General features: G+C 42.7%; 1 protein-coding gene across 1 annotated transcript; it reads right to left on the bottom strand.

The window, feature by feature from the left end:
* Positions 1 to 236: 236 nt before the first annotated feature.
* Positions 237 to 15704, bottom strand: CCL28 (C-C motif chemokine ligand 28). The gene is made up of 3 exons (XM_068990771.1): positions 15641 to 15704; positions 3583 to 3709; positions 237 to 429 (listed from the first exon to the last, which is right to left on the bottom strand). Exons 1-3 carry the CDS (start codon positions 15702 to 15704, stop codon positions 237 to 239), a joined length of 384 nt encoding a protein of 127 aa, XP_068846872.1.
* Between the last annotated feature and the right edge of the window lie 393 nt (positions 15705 to 16097).

Genomic DNA, 16097 nt, shown 5'->3' with positions numbered 1-16097 from the left:
ATTAGATCTGTATGCTGCTCCTCAAATATTATGTGAAGATAAGTATTCTCTTTTCACTTCATTTTTTCAGTTGAGTATATTATTGGCTACGTTTGCATCTGTGTGATTATCCCCTTGAAAAATATATTTTGTTTTGCCCTGTTGGCTCCCAATAAGGAAGATTCACATGATATTTTTATAACCAGCCACGGCCAAGTTCACTCGGGACTCCTCTGTGTAGCTTCATCGTGCCTTCTCTAATAGGGCGTTTTATGGCCATGCGCTTCCTGCCTTTCCCGATGCAGCCCTTTACTGTTCCTCCTCGCATGGTGTCTCTTCTTATGGCAAACGTTGCCTTGAGCCTCTTTCTTGGATGCTTGTTCTTTCATCCACTGCTTAATAACGTGATTGTGTGGGCTGACACAGACTCTTCTGCGCTTGACATGAAGGCTGCCAAGAAGGGAAGAAAAAACAAATCACTGATAGACGGTACAAATAAGTAAAAACTTAGTGACCTTGTAGGCAGTTCCCACTTTGGGACAGTGTATGTCTGGACACAGACTGAATCCTAAAGCTGAGGACCACAGGGATGAATCTTTACTACAGCACTGCCTGTGGTTCCTCAGACATCCAAAGAAAATATTTAAAGGAGCAGGGGAAGGAAATGGAGGAGGAGGAGGAGGAGGGAGACGGGGAGAGATAGGAGGAGGGGGAAAGAAGAGGAGGAAAGCGGAAGAAGGGAGAGATGGAGGGAGAGAAACCACGGGAAAACAATCCTCCATCCTGACTGCAAGCACCCAACCAAAAAACCAGTGACTTCCTCATTGCCCACCTTAAACACATCCTCCTCCGTGAGGTTTTTCTAGATCCTCTCAGCTAAACACCTCTTTTTTCCTTTCAGTCTCTGTGGCCCCCGGTTTCCTGTCTTCTGGCACTTAGTTTTCTCCATCTTTTATCTGAGTAGTTGGTTCAGACTCTGTTCTTTTTCTGTGGTGTTATGCTCCTCGAAGGAAGAATAGTCTGGAAGTATCTTGAAAAGGCCTTGTTCACAGCAGGAATTCAGTAATTACTTGTAGATATGAAGTGAAAATTGTTCAAAAATAAGGACAATCTGGTTTTGTTTCAACAAAACAATCTTACTATAATATAGATTTATACCATGTCTCAGAATTTGTTCTCGTGTTCATTTTTCTATTATGAAATGTTGACGATGGCGTAGGAGAATCCTAGAACACCATTCACAATTTCTGGTAACTCGAATAATTTCTTATTACAAAAGACATGGCTTTTAATTCCGCATCAGATGCCATCCAGCTCTTATTAATTGTTGAAAATCCTGCTGGCTATACATATACAATATTTCTGTATCTGGATAAATGGAAACCCCTCACCCTTCTCTTCGGGAGGTGGGGATATATAATATATATATATATAAATACCAGGTGGGGATAGAGATGAGGCTGCCGTTCCTTCAGATGACCCAAGAGGAAGCATCAGCTAATGTGGGGACTTCTGAAATGGGAGGAAAAGTTGGGAAAGGCTTGAATGCACTTGAGCATAATAAAGCCAGCATGTGGGATTATTAACTTAAAAGAAGTGAGGCGTCTTAATAGGAGGATAACACATTCTCTAAGTGTATTAGATTGAGAGGTCTTCAAAGGAAAAGCTAATTCTCCCTATGGCCCATTGGCTTGCCTTGAGCTATTACAGAAGAAAACTGGGCTATAGCACCAATATGGAGAACAAACAAATCAACAAGAAAGAGTTGAAGTTCCTACCCTTTCCAAAGGAATAAATTCTCTCCTTACCCTGTGGTGTCAGCAAGAATCCGAGCAGACACTCAGGGGAGAAGGACCCCCACCGACAGCCAGATACGCCCATTGGCTGCAAAGGAGAGAACTAGGACTCAAAGCCCTCATTGCTTGGGGAGTGAGGAGCCCCAGGCAGGGGCATTGGCTCTGGGGCTACAGGAGAGACCTAGATGGGGGAATGCAGACAGAGGATCCAGGGAGGAGGAAAGCACAGGAACACAAGCAACACCTGCCATGTGGGATTTCAAAGGCCTGCTCAGTGGGGCCTCAAACCCTCAATGTAATACAAGCAGAAAAATCAGCTGCCAGAACATAGTGCCCTAACCCAAGATGTGCTGATGTTTTAAAACCCTTAAGTTTAAAGACTGCTTAAACCTACACTTGCATCACATGTGTCTCCATCAGGATAAGGAGGTAGCCTTTTTCACACTCCCTGCCTTCCTCCAACTCCATAATATTCTGGTGGGCACTGAGCCACTCAGTTGTGAATTTCTAGGTGAAGAGTTTGATGCTAAGAAACCATTAGGCTGATCTCTCGATTTTTTTTTTTTTACACATAAGAGTAGCCTCTGACAGTCCAGTGAATTTTGAAGGAAGGCCCTGCCATAGACTATAACTATAATTGATCCCTAAAATTTATTTCTTTGCCCATTTCTCTAAGCACAACAGCCTTTCGACAACCATTTTTGAAAAAATACTCAAGCCTCCCAAACAACTTTATTTAATAATCCTAAATTTTCTTCCTAACAGATAATGTCTATATGATTCAAGAAGACTCAGCCCCCTTCCCAAGATATACAGCTTTGTGTTTTGTTTATGTGTAGAAAGAGTTAGAAACTCTTTAATGAAGTCACTATAGAGAAATTTTAAACAAGCAAACTGCTGTCTCAGACATCAGATATTACAAGTGATTGTGTTACAGGTGTGAAAAGAAAGGACCTATTTCTAGGCAGAAAAGGACAATGAAATAAATTTAGTGTGTTCACTGTGAGTTAAGTTGTATTAGTTAATTGAGATTAATAATGCATATTATTTCAGAGTTGCAATTTCAATGCTTGCAATGTTTTCTGCATCTAAAACACTTATCTCAAACCTTAAAGTATTTATACATATTCAAAGTTAAGGGAACTAATGTTCAAGAAGAGCAAGTTAAAATTGAGATGAGATACCACTAAACACACTAAACTAAAATTAGAAAGACTGGGGCACCAAAAATTGGAAAACGTTTAAAAAAACAACATAGTTAAGGGACTACATTTTGGATAAGTAAAAACATGTTCTGTAGTAAAACAGTTTGGAAACAGAGAACATTTAACTTTATATGTCGACTGTAAGGAAACACAAAAGAGATGACTTGTCACGTAATCATGTAACTTATGATTACAAAATAAGACACAGTCCAATTGCATCTTACTTGAGACCAAGTCGTAACCACTCTATATCTTTCAGCTGTCTTGTCAGCACAGAGGTGTCAGATTCTCATCTGTTTCTTTCATTGTAATTTTCCCCCCACTCAGAACGTCCCTCGTTTGGCCGAGGAAAGGCATGCACGTTGTCTGGTGACTGAAAGCATTTCACCTTCGCTGCCTCACTGCAGTGCAGGGTGCGGAGGGCTAACGTGAGGCTCTGGACATCCTGGTACTGAGAGAGTGTGCATTAACACCACTCTCCCCTCTCTTGTTCAAATAACGATCTGTATGTTGGGTAGCAGGCAGAGTCTCCCCAGCCTATGGCTCACTGGTGGAGAAATGGTCATTCTGCAAGTTTAGCCCTCCTGCCAAAGAGCACTCACATGACAGCAGCCAAGTCACAATCCCCGTCAGCTCTCTGGATGCGACACGTCGTCACTCTTTCGAGAAGTCTTCTGGAAACATGATGTGAAACCTCAGTGCAGCAGCTGGAGGCAATGGGAAGTATGGCTAAAAGAAGAAAAGAAAGAAATGTGAATCCTGTGGTTTATAGAATACATGTTGTTCAGTCACTAACTCAGGTCCAACTCTCAGGTCCAACTCTTTGTGACCACCAGGGACTGCAGCATGCCAAGCTTCCCTGTCCTTCACCATCTCTCGGAGTTTGCTCAAACTCACGTCCATTGAGACGGTGATGCCATCAAACCATCTCATCCTCTGTCGTCCCCTTCTCCTCCTGCCTTCAATCTTTCCCAGCATCAGGGTCTTTTCCAATGAGTCAGTTCTTCGCATCAGGTGGCCAAAGTAGTGGAGTTTCAGCTTCAACATCAGTCCTTCCAATGAATAGTCAGGACTTATTTCCTTTAGGATTGATTGGTTGGATCTCCTTGAGGTCCAAGGAACTCTCAAGACTCTTCTCCAGCACCACAATTTGAAAGCATCAGTTCTTCGGTGCTCAGCCTTCTTTATGGTCCAGCTCTCACATCTGTTCATCACTACCATAGCTTTTCCAATGGTTTTACCATAGGAAAAACCATAGTTTTGACTATGGACCTTTGTTAGCAAAGTAGTGTCTCTACTTTTTCATATGCTGTCTAGGTTTGTCATAGCTCTTCTACGGAGCAAGCATCTTTTAATTTTGTGGCTGCAGTAACCATCTGCAGTGATTTTGGAGCCAAAGAATATAAAATCTGCCACTGTTTTCGCTTTTTCCCCACCTATAGAACACTGGCCTGGCTTTATCTTGGAGACTCCAGTGAAACAGAATGTTAACCTGCTTAAATGAGGGGCAATCATTTACTGGGGGCTTTGTGTATGCAGACCACAGAGCAGGACATGTCTCTACCTTCCAGAACTCACACTGTATTTTGGGGAGATAAAACTAAGCACAAGCAAAGACATACAGCAAGGGAAGATGTGGGCAGTGGAGCTGTGACCGGACTTGATTAAAGAAGCAAGATTGATAGAGTATCCCCAAAACTCAGAGGGTACCAACCACATGGGCCCCTGGAGCAGGTTTGAAATTAACTGCCCAGGAAGGACTTAACTGAATCTTTGAGGATTTGGAGGGATGGCAAAAATGGAGAAGGCTTGTCCAGGCTAAAGGAAGTGCATGGTCAAGAGTTCTGAGATAGGAAAGCATAGGGCATACTAAGGGAATACAGAAAAATAGACCTCTTTGCCTGCACTAAGCTGCTGGGAAGCTGATTGATGAGCGATATGGTTCAAAAGATGGACTGACATCACACCATTGACGCCTTGAATGTTAGTCTAAGGAGGTTTATCTTTTTTGAAATAGAGACCATTAAAGATCGAGAAAAGAGAAGGGTTTTAGAAAAATTTGTCTTGCAGTGATAAGCAAGTAGGAATAAGTACGGTGTGATTAGGGCAGGAAGTCAAGTTAGGAGAAGCTTATATGACCCAAATAAAAGGAGAAAAGAGCAACACAAATAATGAAAGGAAACTAGTCCCCTACTAAAATGTGTATCCGCAAATTCCTCCATGCTACCTGCACACAGTAGTCTATGCTCCGCATTCCTCCAAGTGGGTAATGCATTTCTTCAAAAGTTAGAAATTATGGTCAACGGTGGCTGCAGGTGGCAGTCTTATAGTAACAGACAGAAGTTAGCGCCTAAATTAGGATTAAAAGAAATGATTAAAACCCCTCAGTGGTGTCAGCTCTAAGCCACAGAAGTTTCTGATCCTGGGACAAGAAGAGATTATTAGTGAAAGAAACCAGGTTTAAAAAGCCATATATGGTATGATCCCATGTATATGAAATGTCCATAGACAAATCCATAAAGACATAAAGCAGATTAGTGTTTGCCAGGGGTGGGGGTAGGAGAGGATGGGGAATGACTGCTAACAGATACAAGGTCTCTTTAAGGGGTGATGAAACAGGCTGAAATTAGATAGCAGTAATAGTTGTACAATTCTGTGAATATACTAAAAATCACTGAATTGTACACCTTCTTTGTTCATTTTTGTTTTTGTTTTGGCTGTGCCTTACAGCTTGCAGGATCTCTGTTCTCCCACCAGGAACTGAACCTAGACCAAGGCAGGGGCCCTGAATCCTAACCACTAGGCCACTGGTAAACTCTCTACATTAAATGCCATTTTTTCTTGGCCACTCTGAACTGTGAAGCAAGGCCCATGAGAGTAAAGCACTGAATCCTAACCACTGGACTGCCAAGGAATTCCCTATTTCAAATTTTTTTTAAGGGCAATGGAAGAACAGAACACTGGTTCTCCTCACATTTATTAATGTATTGATCTCCTGAAACTAATAGTTCCTTTCTTTAGCTACACTCTGCTGCTATTCTCCAACTAAAGTTGTTTTAATACCCCAAATAAGGTTTTGGGCTTATTCATGTAACTATCCATTTGTTCACCCATCTTACTATATAAAAATTATTATGTGAATTCTTATAAATGAAATACTATCTATAGCTATGTCTACAAGTTATTTTATATTGAATCACTATATTAGACCCTGGGAGTGGAAAAATGAACAGTTACTATTACACAGAACCCTCTATTAGTTGTCACTGACTCTTTGTGACCCCATGGATATAGCCCACCAGGCTCCTCTATCCATGGGATTCTCCAGGCAAGAATACTGGAGTGGGTAGCCATTCCCTTTTCCAGGGAATCTTCCTAACCCAGGGATTGAACCTGGGCCTCCCACATTGTAGGCAGATTCTTTAGCATTGAGCCACCAGGGCAGCCCGGTTGTGACCCAGGCAACTGTAAAATCTGAAATGGACTTTCAAAAGCTATGTGGGAATTAAGAATCATAAGTGAAATTATGTGTTTAAAGAATTCGAGTTATCTGAATGCTGACATCAATTAAAAGCACAGTTTTAACCCAGAAAAGCACCCGGGACCTATATGTACTTAATAAACTGGATGACATTTCTCAGATATAAAAGATGGGCTCACCTGGAGATCACTTAACCTATCAGATTAACTATCAAAAGACAAGAGGCAAGCAAGCATATCTGGTGTTCATAGATGTGACTGGTGCCCTAGTGAGGCACCTGGAAATACAATAGGCCAAGAAAGAATCCTTTGAAGAGTACACAAGGTAGGCAATGAAGCTTGTGGGATGATTAGGACTAGGGCTAAGGTAAGATTCTTGTAGATAACATCACGCCCCCAGATGTTTTCTCATGCATCTTCCTGTCAGAGTATTTCCATTTTTAAAGAACAATCCGTGCTTCCCTAGTGGTCCAGTGATTAAGAATCTGCCTTGCAATGCAGGGGACACTGGTTTGGTTTGATCCCTGGTTATGGGAAAAGCCCATGGTGCCATAGAGCATCTAAGCCCAAGAGCCACAACTGCTGAATCAGTACTCCAGAGCCTTGGAGCCATGCTCCACAACAAAAGGCCAGCACAGCACAGCTAGAGAGTAGCCCCGGCTCATCAGAACTGCCTGCACATAGCAATGAAGACCCAGCGCAGCCCCCAAAAAAGAACCATCAGGAATGTCCTCTGATTTCAATAACTAATATAATTATAAAAACATTTTTATTTTTGCATTTTTATATTTTTGCGCCTATGCTCATAAATAAGATTAGTCTATATTTTAATCCCCTGAAGTCATCCTTGAATGTTTTAAGTGTTAACATTACATTAATCACCAACAATGCATCAGTCAACTTTCTCTATTTTTCTATTATTTGGAAAAGTTTGTGTAAGACAAGAATTGCCTCTTCTTTCACTGTTTGGTAAAACCTCTAAAACCAGCTAGGCCTAGTGTCTATCTGAAGAAAAGGTGTTTAACTCTGACTCAGTTTCCTTAAGAGTTATGTGCTTATTTAGATTTTCTATAACCTCAATTTTGATAGCTTTCTAAGAAATTGTCCATTTCATCTACAATTTTTAATATTTTGTCCCTGAAAGAATTCAGAACACATGACCCCAAAGTATTCCATTCTGGCATGTTGATTATTTTAAGTTAAAGTCAGAAAAACAGCAGATGCAAAAAGGGCACTCTGACCTTCCTAAAAGCAAGATACAAAACTTCCAAGTAAAAGGTACTCTCCCTGCACCTGGGGAAGAAAGAAATTTTTAGCATTTTACAACCTTCTGGGTGAAATGAGATGGTGTCTCCATGAGACATGAAGTTGCAGCCAAGGAGAATCTGTACAAACTTTATTAAACTAACCCTTATCTTCTTCATCGCTTTCCCATGCTTAACTGCCTTAGTTCAAGTTCCTTTGTTTTCTCACATTTTCACAAATTACCACTTCGTCCAACTTTATGTGAAAGCCATAGCTCAAACTGCTTCTTTGAGTCTTCATTTCCTTGTGAAGACACCCATTAAATAAACTTGTATACTTTTTTCTTATTAATCTGTCTTTTGTTATAGGAGTCCTAGTAAAGAACCTAGAAGGATGCAAGGAAAGTTGTTTCTTCCTCTCCCCTACATTACACCATTATCTGTAGTTAAGAGTTCTCTTTCCATTATATACTGTTTTGAATAGGCAGGTCCTGTGCAAAGAAGGCGATGGCATCCCATTCCAGTTCTCTTGCCTGGAAAATCCCATGGACGGAAAAGCCTGGTAGGCTATAGTCCATGGGATCGGGAAGAGTTGGACACGACTGAGGGACCTCACTTTCACTTTTCACTTTCATGTATTGGAGAAGGAAATGGCAACCCACTCCAGTGTTCTTGCCTGGAGAATCCCAGGGACGGCGGAGCCTGGTGGGCTGCTGTCTCTGGGGTCGCACAGAGTCGGACACAACTGAAGCGACTTAGCAGCAGCAGCAGCAGTGCAAAGTAACTGCTTAAAAACTTTGATCTAAATAATAAAGATAATTTATTTGTAAATTTACAAATACGATTTGCTTAGAAACTAAAAAAAAATACATTCAACTAATAGGCTAAATGCGAATCACAAAATATTAATTCTGGAAAATAATGGAAATGGTATTTATTATTATGGGTGGGACAGAGCTAAGTCTAACATAAGTGCATTTATTTAAAACACAAACAGGATAAAATAATTGGGTGTCAATCATAAATTGGCACCTGCCATGGGTGCTTGCCATCTATCTCTACAAGGATTAAATCCTGCTGGGCTGCAGCTGCTGACCTCCAACACCCCCTGAAGGAGTTCGGGGTGGAGAGCAGTAATGAGGCACTTTGCTCAAGGAAATTGGCAGGACTGGTCTTCAGATAAATATTCTCAGGAGCTGATTTTATGAGTGCAATTCTTGTAGATCCTCATATCTTGTAAAGCACTAAAATTCTTCACGGTGACGATTGTTTCTAATGTCTAGCAGAAGTTGCAGGAGCCCAGCAGAAACTTTCTACAAAAGCCACGTACTTGATTGCATGTAGGAGAAGGCAATGGCACCCTACTCCAGTACTCTTGCCTGGAAAATCCCATGGACGGAGGAGCCTGGTAGGCTGCAGTCCATGGGGTCGCGAAGAGTTGGACACGACTGGGCGACTTCACTTTCACTTTTCACTTTCATGCATTGGAGAAGGAAATGGCAACCCACTCCAGTGTTCTTGCCTGGAGAATCCCAGGGACGGGGGAGCCTGGTGGGCTGCCGTCTCTGGGGTCGCACAGAGTCGGACACGACTGAAGTGACTTAGCAGCAGCAGCAGTCCGCCTTTACCAAAATCACATACATACTCTCTTTCCCCCTACCTCTTTGGAACAGTTTCTCAGAGCCATCTGAGGTGCTGTCTCCCAGGGTACAATCCTCATATTGTCCCACATAAAACTTAACTGGCAACTCTCACGTTGTGCATTTTCTTTAGTTGACAAGTGTTCCACTCATGTCCCTAGAAAAGGAAAGTCAGAGGAAAAACAAACAAAAATGGGAAAAAGACACAAGCAGAACGGTGTCCCAGCCTTGACGGCTGTCCCAACACACGTATCTGTAGGCGAGGGCGCCACGGGTGGGGAGGCTTGGTGCTGCAGCAGAGGCCCCAGCTCAGGGAAGGGGAGGAGTGCGGAGCGACAGCCCTGGGCAGCGGGGGGTGCTTGCAGCTTGTCTGGCCCACGTCTGGCCGCTTTTCCGGCCTCTGCGCGCGCGCAACCTCCTGGGCGGCTTTCTGTCTCAGCCCGCGTTTGGTGCCCGGGCACAGGGAGAGCCCTGGGAGCGGAGCCCCGGCCAAGGGTAACAAGGACTGCGCCTGGAGGAGGGTGGCTTCCTGCGACCGGCCAGGCTACTCACAGGCCCACGGACGCCCGGCAGCGCGAGCCTGCTCCTCCGCCGCCAACCCCGGGAACCTCAAGCACCTGCGCCGTCCGCCGGGACTTCGCTGCCTCTGCCCCGCTGCTCCAGGTGACGCGTTTCGGCGTCCCGGGCAGCCCTTCCTGGCGCTGGAGGGGAAAGCAGATGTGTTGGGCATATCTTTCCCACCTCCGTTAGTTTTTTTTGGTTGCTTGATCTACTCGTTTCTGATGCACGTAGTTTAAAAAAAAAAATCTTAAACTGTTGTTGAGATTGTGTCAGGTTTGGGGTTTTTTGTTTGTTTCGACAGTCTCTTTTTACAAGACATCGCTTGGGTTCAAATGCAAATGAATACTCTCTTCGTCGGGGTCCGCATCTCACTTAACCATCATTTACCATTACCCAAGCCAGAAACGTGTGTGTCATTCCTTCTTCCTGCAATCCACAGCCAGTCACAAACACCTGTAAATTTTACTCCCTGGACATTTCTCAGATTTGTCTCCCTGCTTTTCGTCCCTGTTATCACTGCCCAAGTTCCAGACCTCATCAGTTTGAACTACTGAGGATCCCAGTTGCCTCCTTGCTCCCAGACTTGCCCTTTCTCCCCATGGATCTGAGGTCTTATGGTACCATGTGCTTTTCTGGCTTTATATATTTTATATATGTATACAATTTGGGGTTTATATGACTATGCCTTTTGACTATGAACTCCCTCAGCATATCTTTATGGCCGCACCACATAGCACAGTGCGTAGCATTAGTGCTTTTCCTTTTTGGTCAAGGTCTTATGTCCCAAGTGTCCTAAAACTGCACAGTGCTTTTTCAAAAACATACTGTCCTCCCACACTCAAGTAATTAGGGGTTAATTCAATATGACAAATCACTTGTATTCTATTTAATATTTTAAAGATGATGTTATTAGTATCTCATTAAAAGCATTATCTTTTATTATAGTATTATTGCCAATGTTCCTGTTGGTTTCGGGTTGTCATCGTTGTTTCTAGTATTAAGCGTCAGAGAGTTAATTTGAATGGTTAATTTGCTACAAATGTCTGTCTCTGATTTGACTTTATGTCTGTGATCCAATTTTGGTCACTAAGAGAAGGCTTTAAATATTTCCTTACTCAAGACTTTTTAAGACCAACAGTAAAACACTGCAGATTCGTGATATAACAATTAGATTCTGAGCTTTAAGGATTCTGTTACTGTAGAGACGTGACCCAGCTTCCTCTCTTACTTAGATGTATGGTTACTCAAAGTGTGGTTCTCAGAGCTGTGGTATGGTATCCCTTGGGGGCTTATTAGAAATGCAGTTTGGAAAACACCAATACAAATAACACTTTAGAGAACACAGTAGAATGGAAATAGAGCAAAGGTACATGCCATTGTTACAGAAATATTCTCAGGATAAAGCTGAAAATGATAAGAAAGATTCACTTGGCTTCTGTCAGTATCTCAAGTCTACAAGTACAATTTAAAAATGGCAATAGGTATAAAATTTTTTAAAGTGAAAAAAAAAAACAGAATGACAGCAGTTAAATGTTCCAATTATAGTTGGTTGGGGACACACTTCCTCTTCTAGTGAACTTCATGCTTTAATGGAGCCATATCATACTTCAAATACCTACAAACAAAGGTGTCCACTGCACACCACATAGGCAAGAAGGACTCACTAAGCCATGATGCATGAAACTGCTGTGTCCAAATAAAGTCCTCCCAGATACTTCTTGGAGCCCTGAGATAATGTTTGTGTAACAGGACACGACTTGGTGACTGAACAACAATAAATATATATATATGGGGTCTATGCCTGGTTTATGTTTATACATCAAGTGATGTAGTAAAATAATTTAAATGTCATCATTAAGAATAAAGAGGATTTTTCCTTTAAAGGAATCCATATATGAAATTTGAGACAGTTGCTACTGTATTATAAGAAGTCACTCTGCTTCTCTAGACATAGAAAAGAACATTAAAAAGAAACAAATATGAGGAAAGTTTAAGAGGGAGGAGACATATGTATGCTATGGCTGATTTATGCTGGTGTATGGCAGAAACCATCACAACATTGTAAAGTAATTATCCTTCAACTAAAAATTAAATTAAATTAAAAACAGAACAAAACACACTAAAGGGCAAACTTGAAGAGAAACCAAAGGTTACTGGGCATGTTATGTCTGGCCTCTTGGGGACCACTCCTGGTGAAATGGAGAGTCCCAGTTTACAAGCACAGATGTATATTCTTGGCAACCATCTGTAGTGAGTCTGCTATAACTGAAACAAACAAAAGATAAAGCTTTCTTTCAGGATTCAAGCAGCAAGTCCCTAGCATATATCTCTAATCAGGAGCCATCCTACTCTGAGAAGGCTGATTATCAGAAGAAACTTGAAGAAAGCCAATTTGGGACTCAATGAAGCAAAATCCCCCAACTTGCATCTGCTGGACAAAGTGGACATTTAGTCTTTAATGTAAAATAAAAACAGAAAGACCCACAAACCCTGGATTGTGGCTTTAAAGAATCTGGCTTTTGGCCACTGAATAATAGACATTTTTATGGAGTCAGAATTGATTTCTGGGAATTGGCAGCCATGTCATTGGGGGTGGAGTATTGCCCTATCTTTGGGTAGAATCCAAGGCTTTTAATTATGGGTAAGTCAACTGCTTCCTGATTTATACAGAACATTTGGGGAATGCCAGTTACTAAGCCATCACATCAAGATGGCCACTGTAGGTACCATTAAGATAATGGAACATTTAATGTCTTACAAAACAAAACACATTTTTCAAGTCTCAGACTGGCACAGGCCACTTCCTTATTTCCCCGAGCCTGAGACGATGGCCGTAGTCAGTGTTCAACTCCCTCCCTCCCATCCTGACCTTCCTCCCAGCCTGCATTCCTTACAGCCTCCACAGGGCACTTGAGACACACAGACCCTTGAATGGAAGCTTCCTACAGAAAGTACTGGACAGTGACTGCAGTCATGAAATTAAAAGATGCTTGCTCCTTGGAAGAAAGGCTATGAAAAGAGTAGACAGTGTATTAAAAAGCAGAGACATCTTTTTGCTGACAAAGGTACGTCTAATCAAAGCTATGATTTTTCTAGTAGTCATGTATGGATGAGAGAGTTGGACCATAAAGAAGGCTGAGTGCTGAAGAATTGATGCTTTTGAACTTTGGTGTTGGAGAAGACTTTTGAGAGTCCTTTGGACTGCAAGGAAATCTAACCAGTCAATCCTAAAGAAAATCAATCCTGAATATTCACCAGAAGGACTGATGCTGAAGCTGAAGCTCTAATACTTTGGCCATGTGATACGAAGAACTGACTCATTGGAAAAGACCCTGATGATGGGAAAGACTGAAGGTGGGAGGAGAAGGGGATGACAGAGGATGAGATGGTGGAATGGCATCATCCACTCTATGGACATGAGTTTGAGCAAGTTCCAGGAGATGGTGAAGGACAGGGAAACCTGGCATGCTGCAGTTCATGGGGTTGCAGAGTCAGACACAACTTAGCAACTGAACAACAATATATATTGGGATGCACTTTTAAGGTTAACTTAATATTAATACATGTCCCACCACAAAAAGGAAGGTGCATCACTTATTTCCAAATGGCAGAAACTTGGAGCTTCTCAGACAATGTAATTTTCCTGTGACCCAAACTGCTGTGGGCTTCCCTGGTAGCTCAGATGGTAAAGAGCCTGCCTGCAATGTGGGAGACTCAGGTTCAATCCCTGGGTCAGGAAGATCCCCTGGAGAAGGAAATGGCGACCAACTCCAGTATTCTTGCCTGGAAAATCCCATGGATGGAGAAACCTGGTGGGGTACAGTCCATGGGGTAGCAAAGAGTCGGACACGACTGAGTGACTAACACACAAACCACCTTAGGAGAAGCCCTGAGACTAACTCAGAGCATTACAGTCACATCTCCTCAGCTCTTTCTTATCATCATCAACTGTTCCTTTTCAAACACCTCGGTGGTTTGTTGTCCCACCCTCTTTGCCAGAACTCATTCCCAAGCAGACCTTGGCCATGGGTCTGGCAGGGCTTTCCTCATCACCCTGCCTCCTCCACCTGCCCGTCCCTCCCTCCTCTCCTGGAGGAATGCTGCTGCTGCCTCCGCCACAGGGAAGGCTAGAAACAGGCCAAGAAGCTGATGGGGGAGACATATACACTTTTATTTCAAAGCTTCATGTGAAAAAAGAAAAAAAAAACATATTGCCAATACTAGGAATGAAGCCTTAGCTGGTAGATTTTTGGGAAACAATGGATCTGAGTCCTAAAATCTCAATGGTGAAATTTTCTGAAAAATTTACAGGAACATAAAATGAAAAACTTTTTGCCTTGATAAAATGGAAGGACAGAGATGAAGAACTGTGCTCATTAGTAAAGCTCTGCACATTGAGGTGCTATATTGGGAGTCCCTAAGCAAATGCCTACAGGAGCCAAGCAGTTAATAGGATGTTAATAGCCAAGCAGTTAATAGGATGTCCTTCTCTCTGTCCGGAGAAGGACAGAGGCTAGTCTGCTTTAGCAGCTGTTTTTTTTTTTTAGCTTTTTATATTGTATTGGGGTATAGCTGATTAACAAGCAATGTTGTGATAGTTTCAGGTGAATGGCAAAGGGCTAGTATGGTCTATTCATTCTTGCCAGAGAAAGTGGAACCAGTGTTGCCAGACTTGATTTTTCAGGAGAAGCCCTAAAATCCAGTTTATATGTGTGTACACACAGCTATGTGTATGTGAAACCTGTCAATTTAAAATGTTGCCTGGAGTTTTCAAAAAGCAGACCAAACAAAATTTACATTTTACCTCTGTTCTGAATTTAGAGAATCTGTTCAGGGTAAAGTTTCAGAAAAGAAGACAGTGGAAAAGAGTCAAATCAGTCAAGTGTTAAATACCTATATTTAGGGTTTCCTAAATATAGTAGAAAAGATTACCTCCGGTCCAAATGCAGTTATAATCTTCATATGAGTGAGTGAGTGAAGTCACTCAGTCGTGTCTGACTCTTTGCGACCCTGAAGACTGTAGCCCACCAGGCTCCTCCATCCATGGGATTCTCCAGGCAAGAGTACTGGAGTGGGTTGCCATTTCCTTCTCCAGGGGATCTTCCCAACCCAGGGATCGAACCCAGGTCTCCCGCATTGCTGGCAGACACTTTAGCCTCTGAGCCACCAGGGAGGCCCAGAATCTTCATATAGATGCCAGCAACTCAAAATAGAAGTTCTCTCTGATGTAATTTGTATTGTTCAGTCTCCTTTATCCTGAGTCCCTTTTGTAAGATCAGACTGAAGTTTTGGTTTCCAGTATCCACAGGGCTGACTTTGGTCTGAAAGCTTGCAACTTGCCAAACCCTAAACCAGAGGTCAAGCCTATCTTTCTTCCAGGAATGTGCACACTTGTATTCTGTCTAGTAGGCAGAGTGAGGGGGCAAAAGCTGAAGACAGCCTCTAACAGGCTCTCCTTCAGCCTCTATTGGGGGATTTTCTAAGATAGTATCATCAAAAAAGGAAGCACTGCTCCAAATTGCACAGGTGGCTAATTATTGATATTCCTGTTAAAATGAGGTTCCTTTCTGGAATTGCCTCTTGGAGGTGAGGGATTGAAATGTATGCCATTCTCATGTAGATAACTGGAAATTCCTGCCCTTAACTGCTGGCGGTACCTCACTCCTTCCAGCTCCATCTTGGAAGGCAGCCCCCTCCTTCCATTGGCGGCTGAGATAGCCGGACCCCCCACTCACCTTCTGAGGGGCGAAAAGCCACACAGGCAGCCAAAGCCAGGAGGGCGAGTCCTGTCTGCTGCATTCCCCTCTGTCCCAGAGCACAACAGCAGCGGAGGCGAGGCTGTAAGATCAGGAAATGAGGCTAAAAGTGTCCTTGGGTGCAGAGAAAGCGTGGAGGAAAGCAAACCAGAAAGCCCCGCCCTGGGAGGTGCCAGGGTACCTCTTTCTCATGTTTCTTTCCTTGAAACTGGGCTCTTTCTCAGGACCAGAGCTGTTTGCAACCACCTAGGGGTCAGGCGATGTCAGTGGAGATCTGCCATCTGGTGAGGTTCTTCTGAGTTTGGAGGTGTGTGCTAGAATTCAGGGACAATTGAAAAATACCTGCCTACATGAATTCCTGCACAGAGTTATAAATCAGAATTTTGGAGCAGAGGCCCTGTAATTTGAGTCTTAAGAAATGCTCACAGGTGATTCT

This window comes from Capricornis sumatraensis, chromosome 18, assembly GCF_032405125.1.
Source record: "Capricornis sumatraensis isolate serow.1 chromosome 18, serow.2, whole genome shotgun sequence".
NCBI lineage: Eukaryota > Metazoa > Chordata > Mammalia > Artiodactyla > Bovidae > Capricornis > Capricornis sumatraensis.
This window is presented reverse-complemented; position numbering and strand designations above follow the sequence as displayed.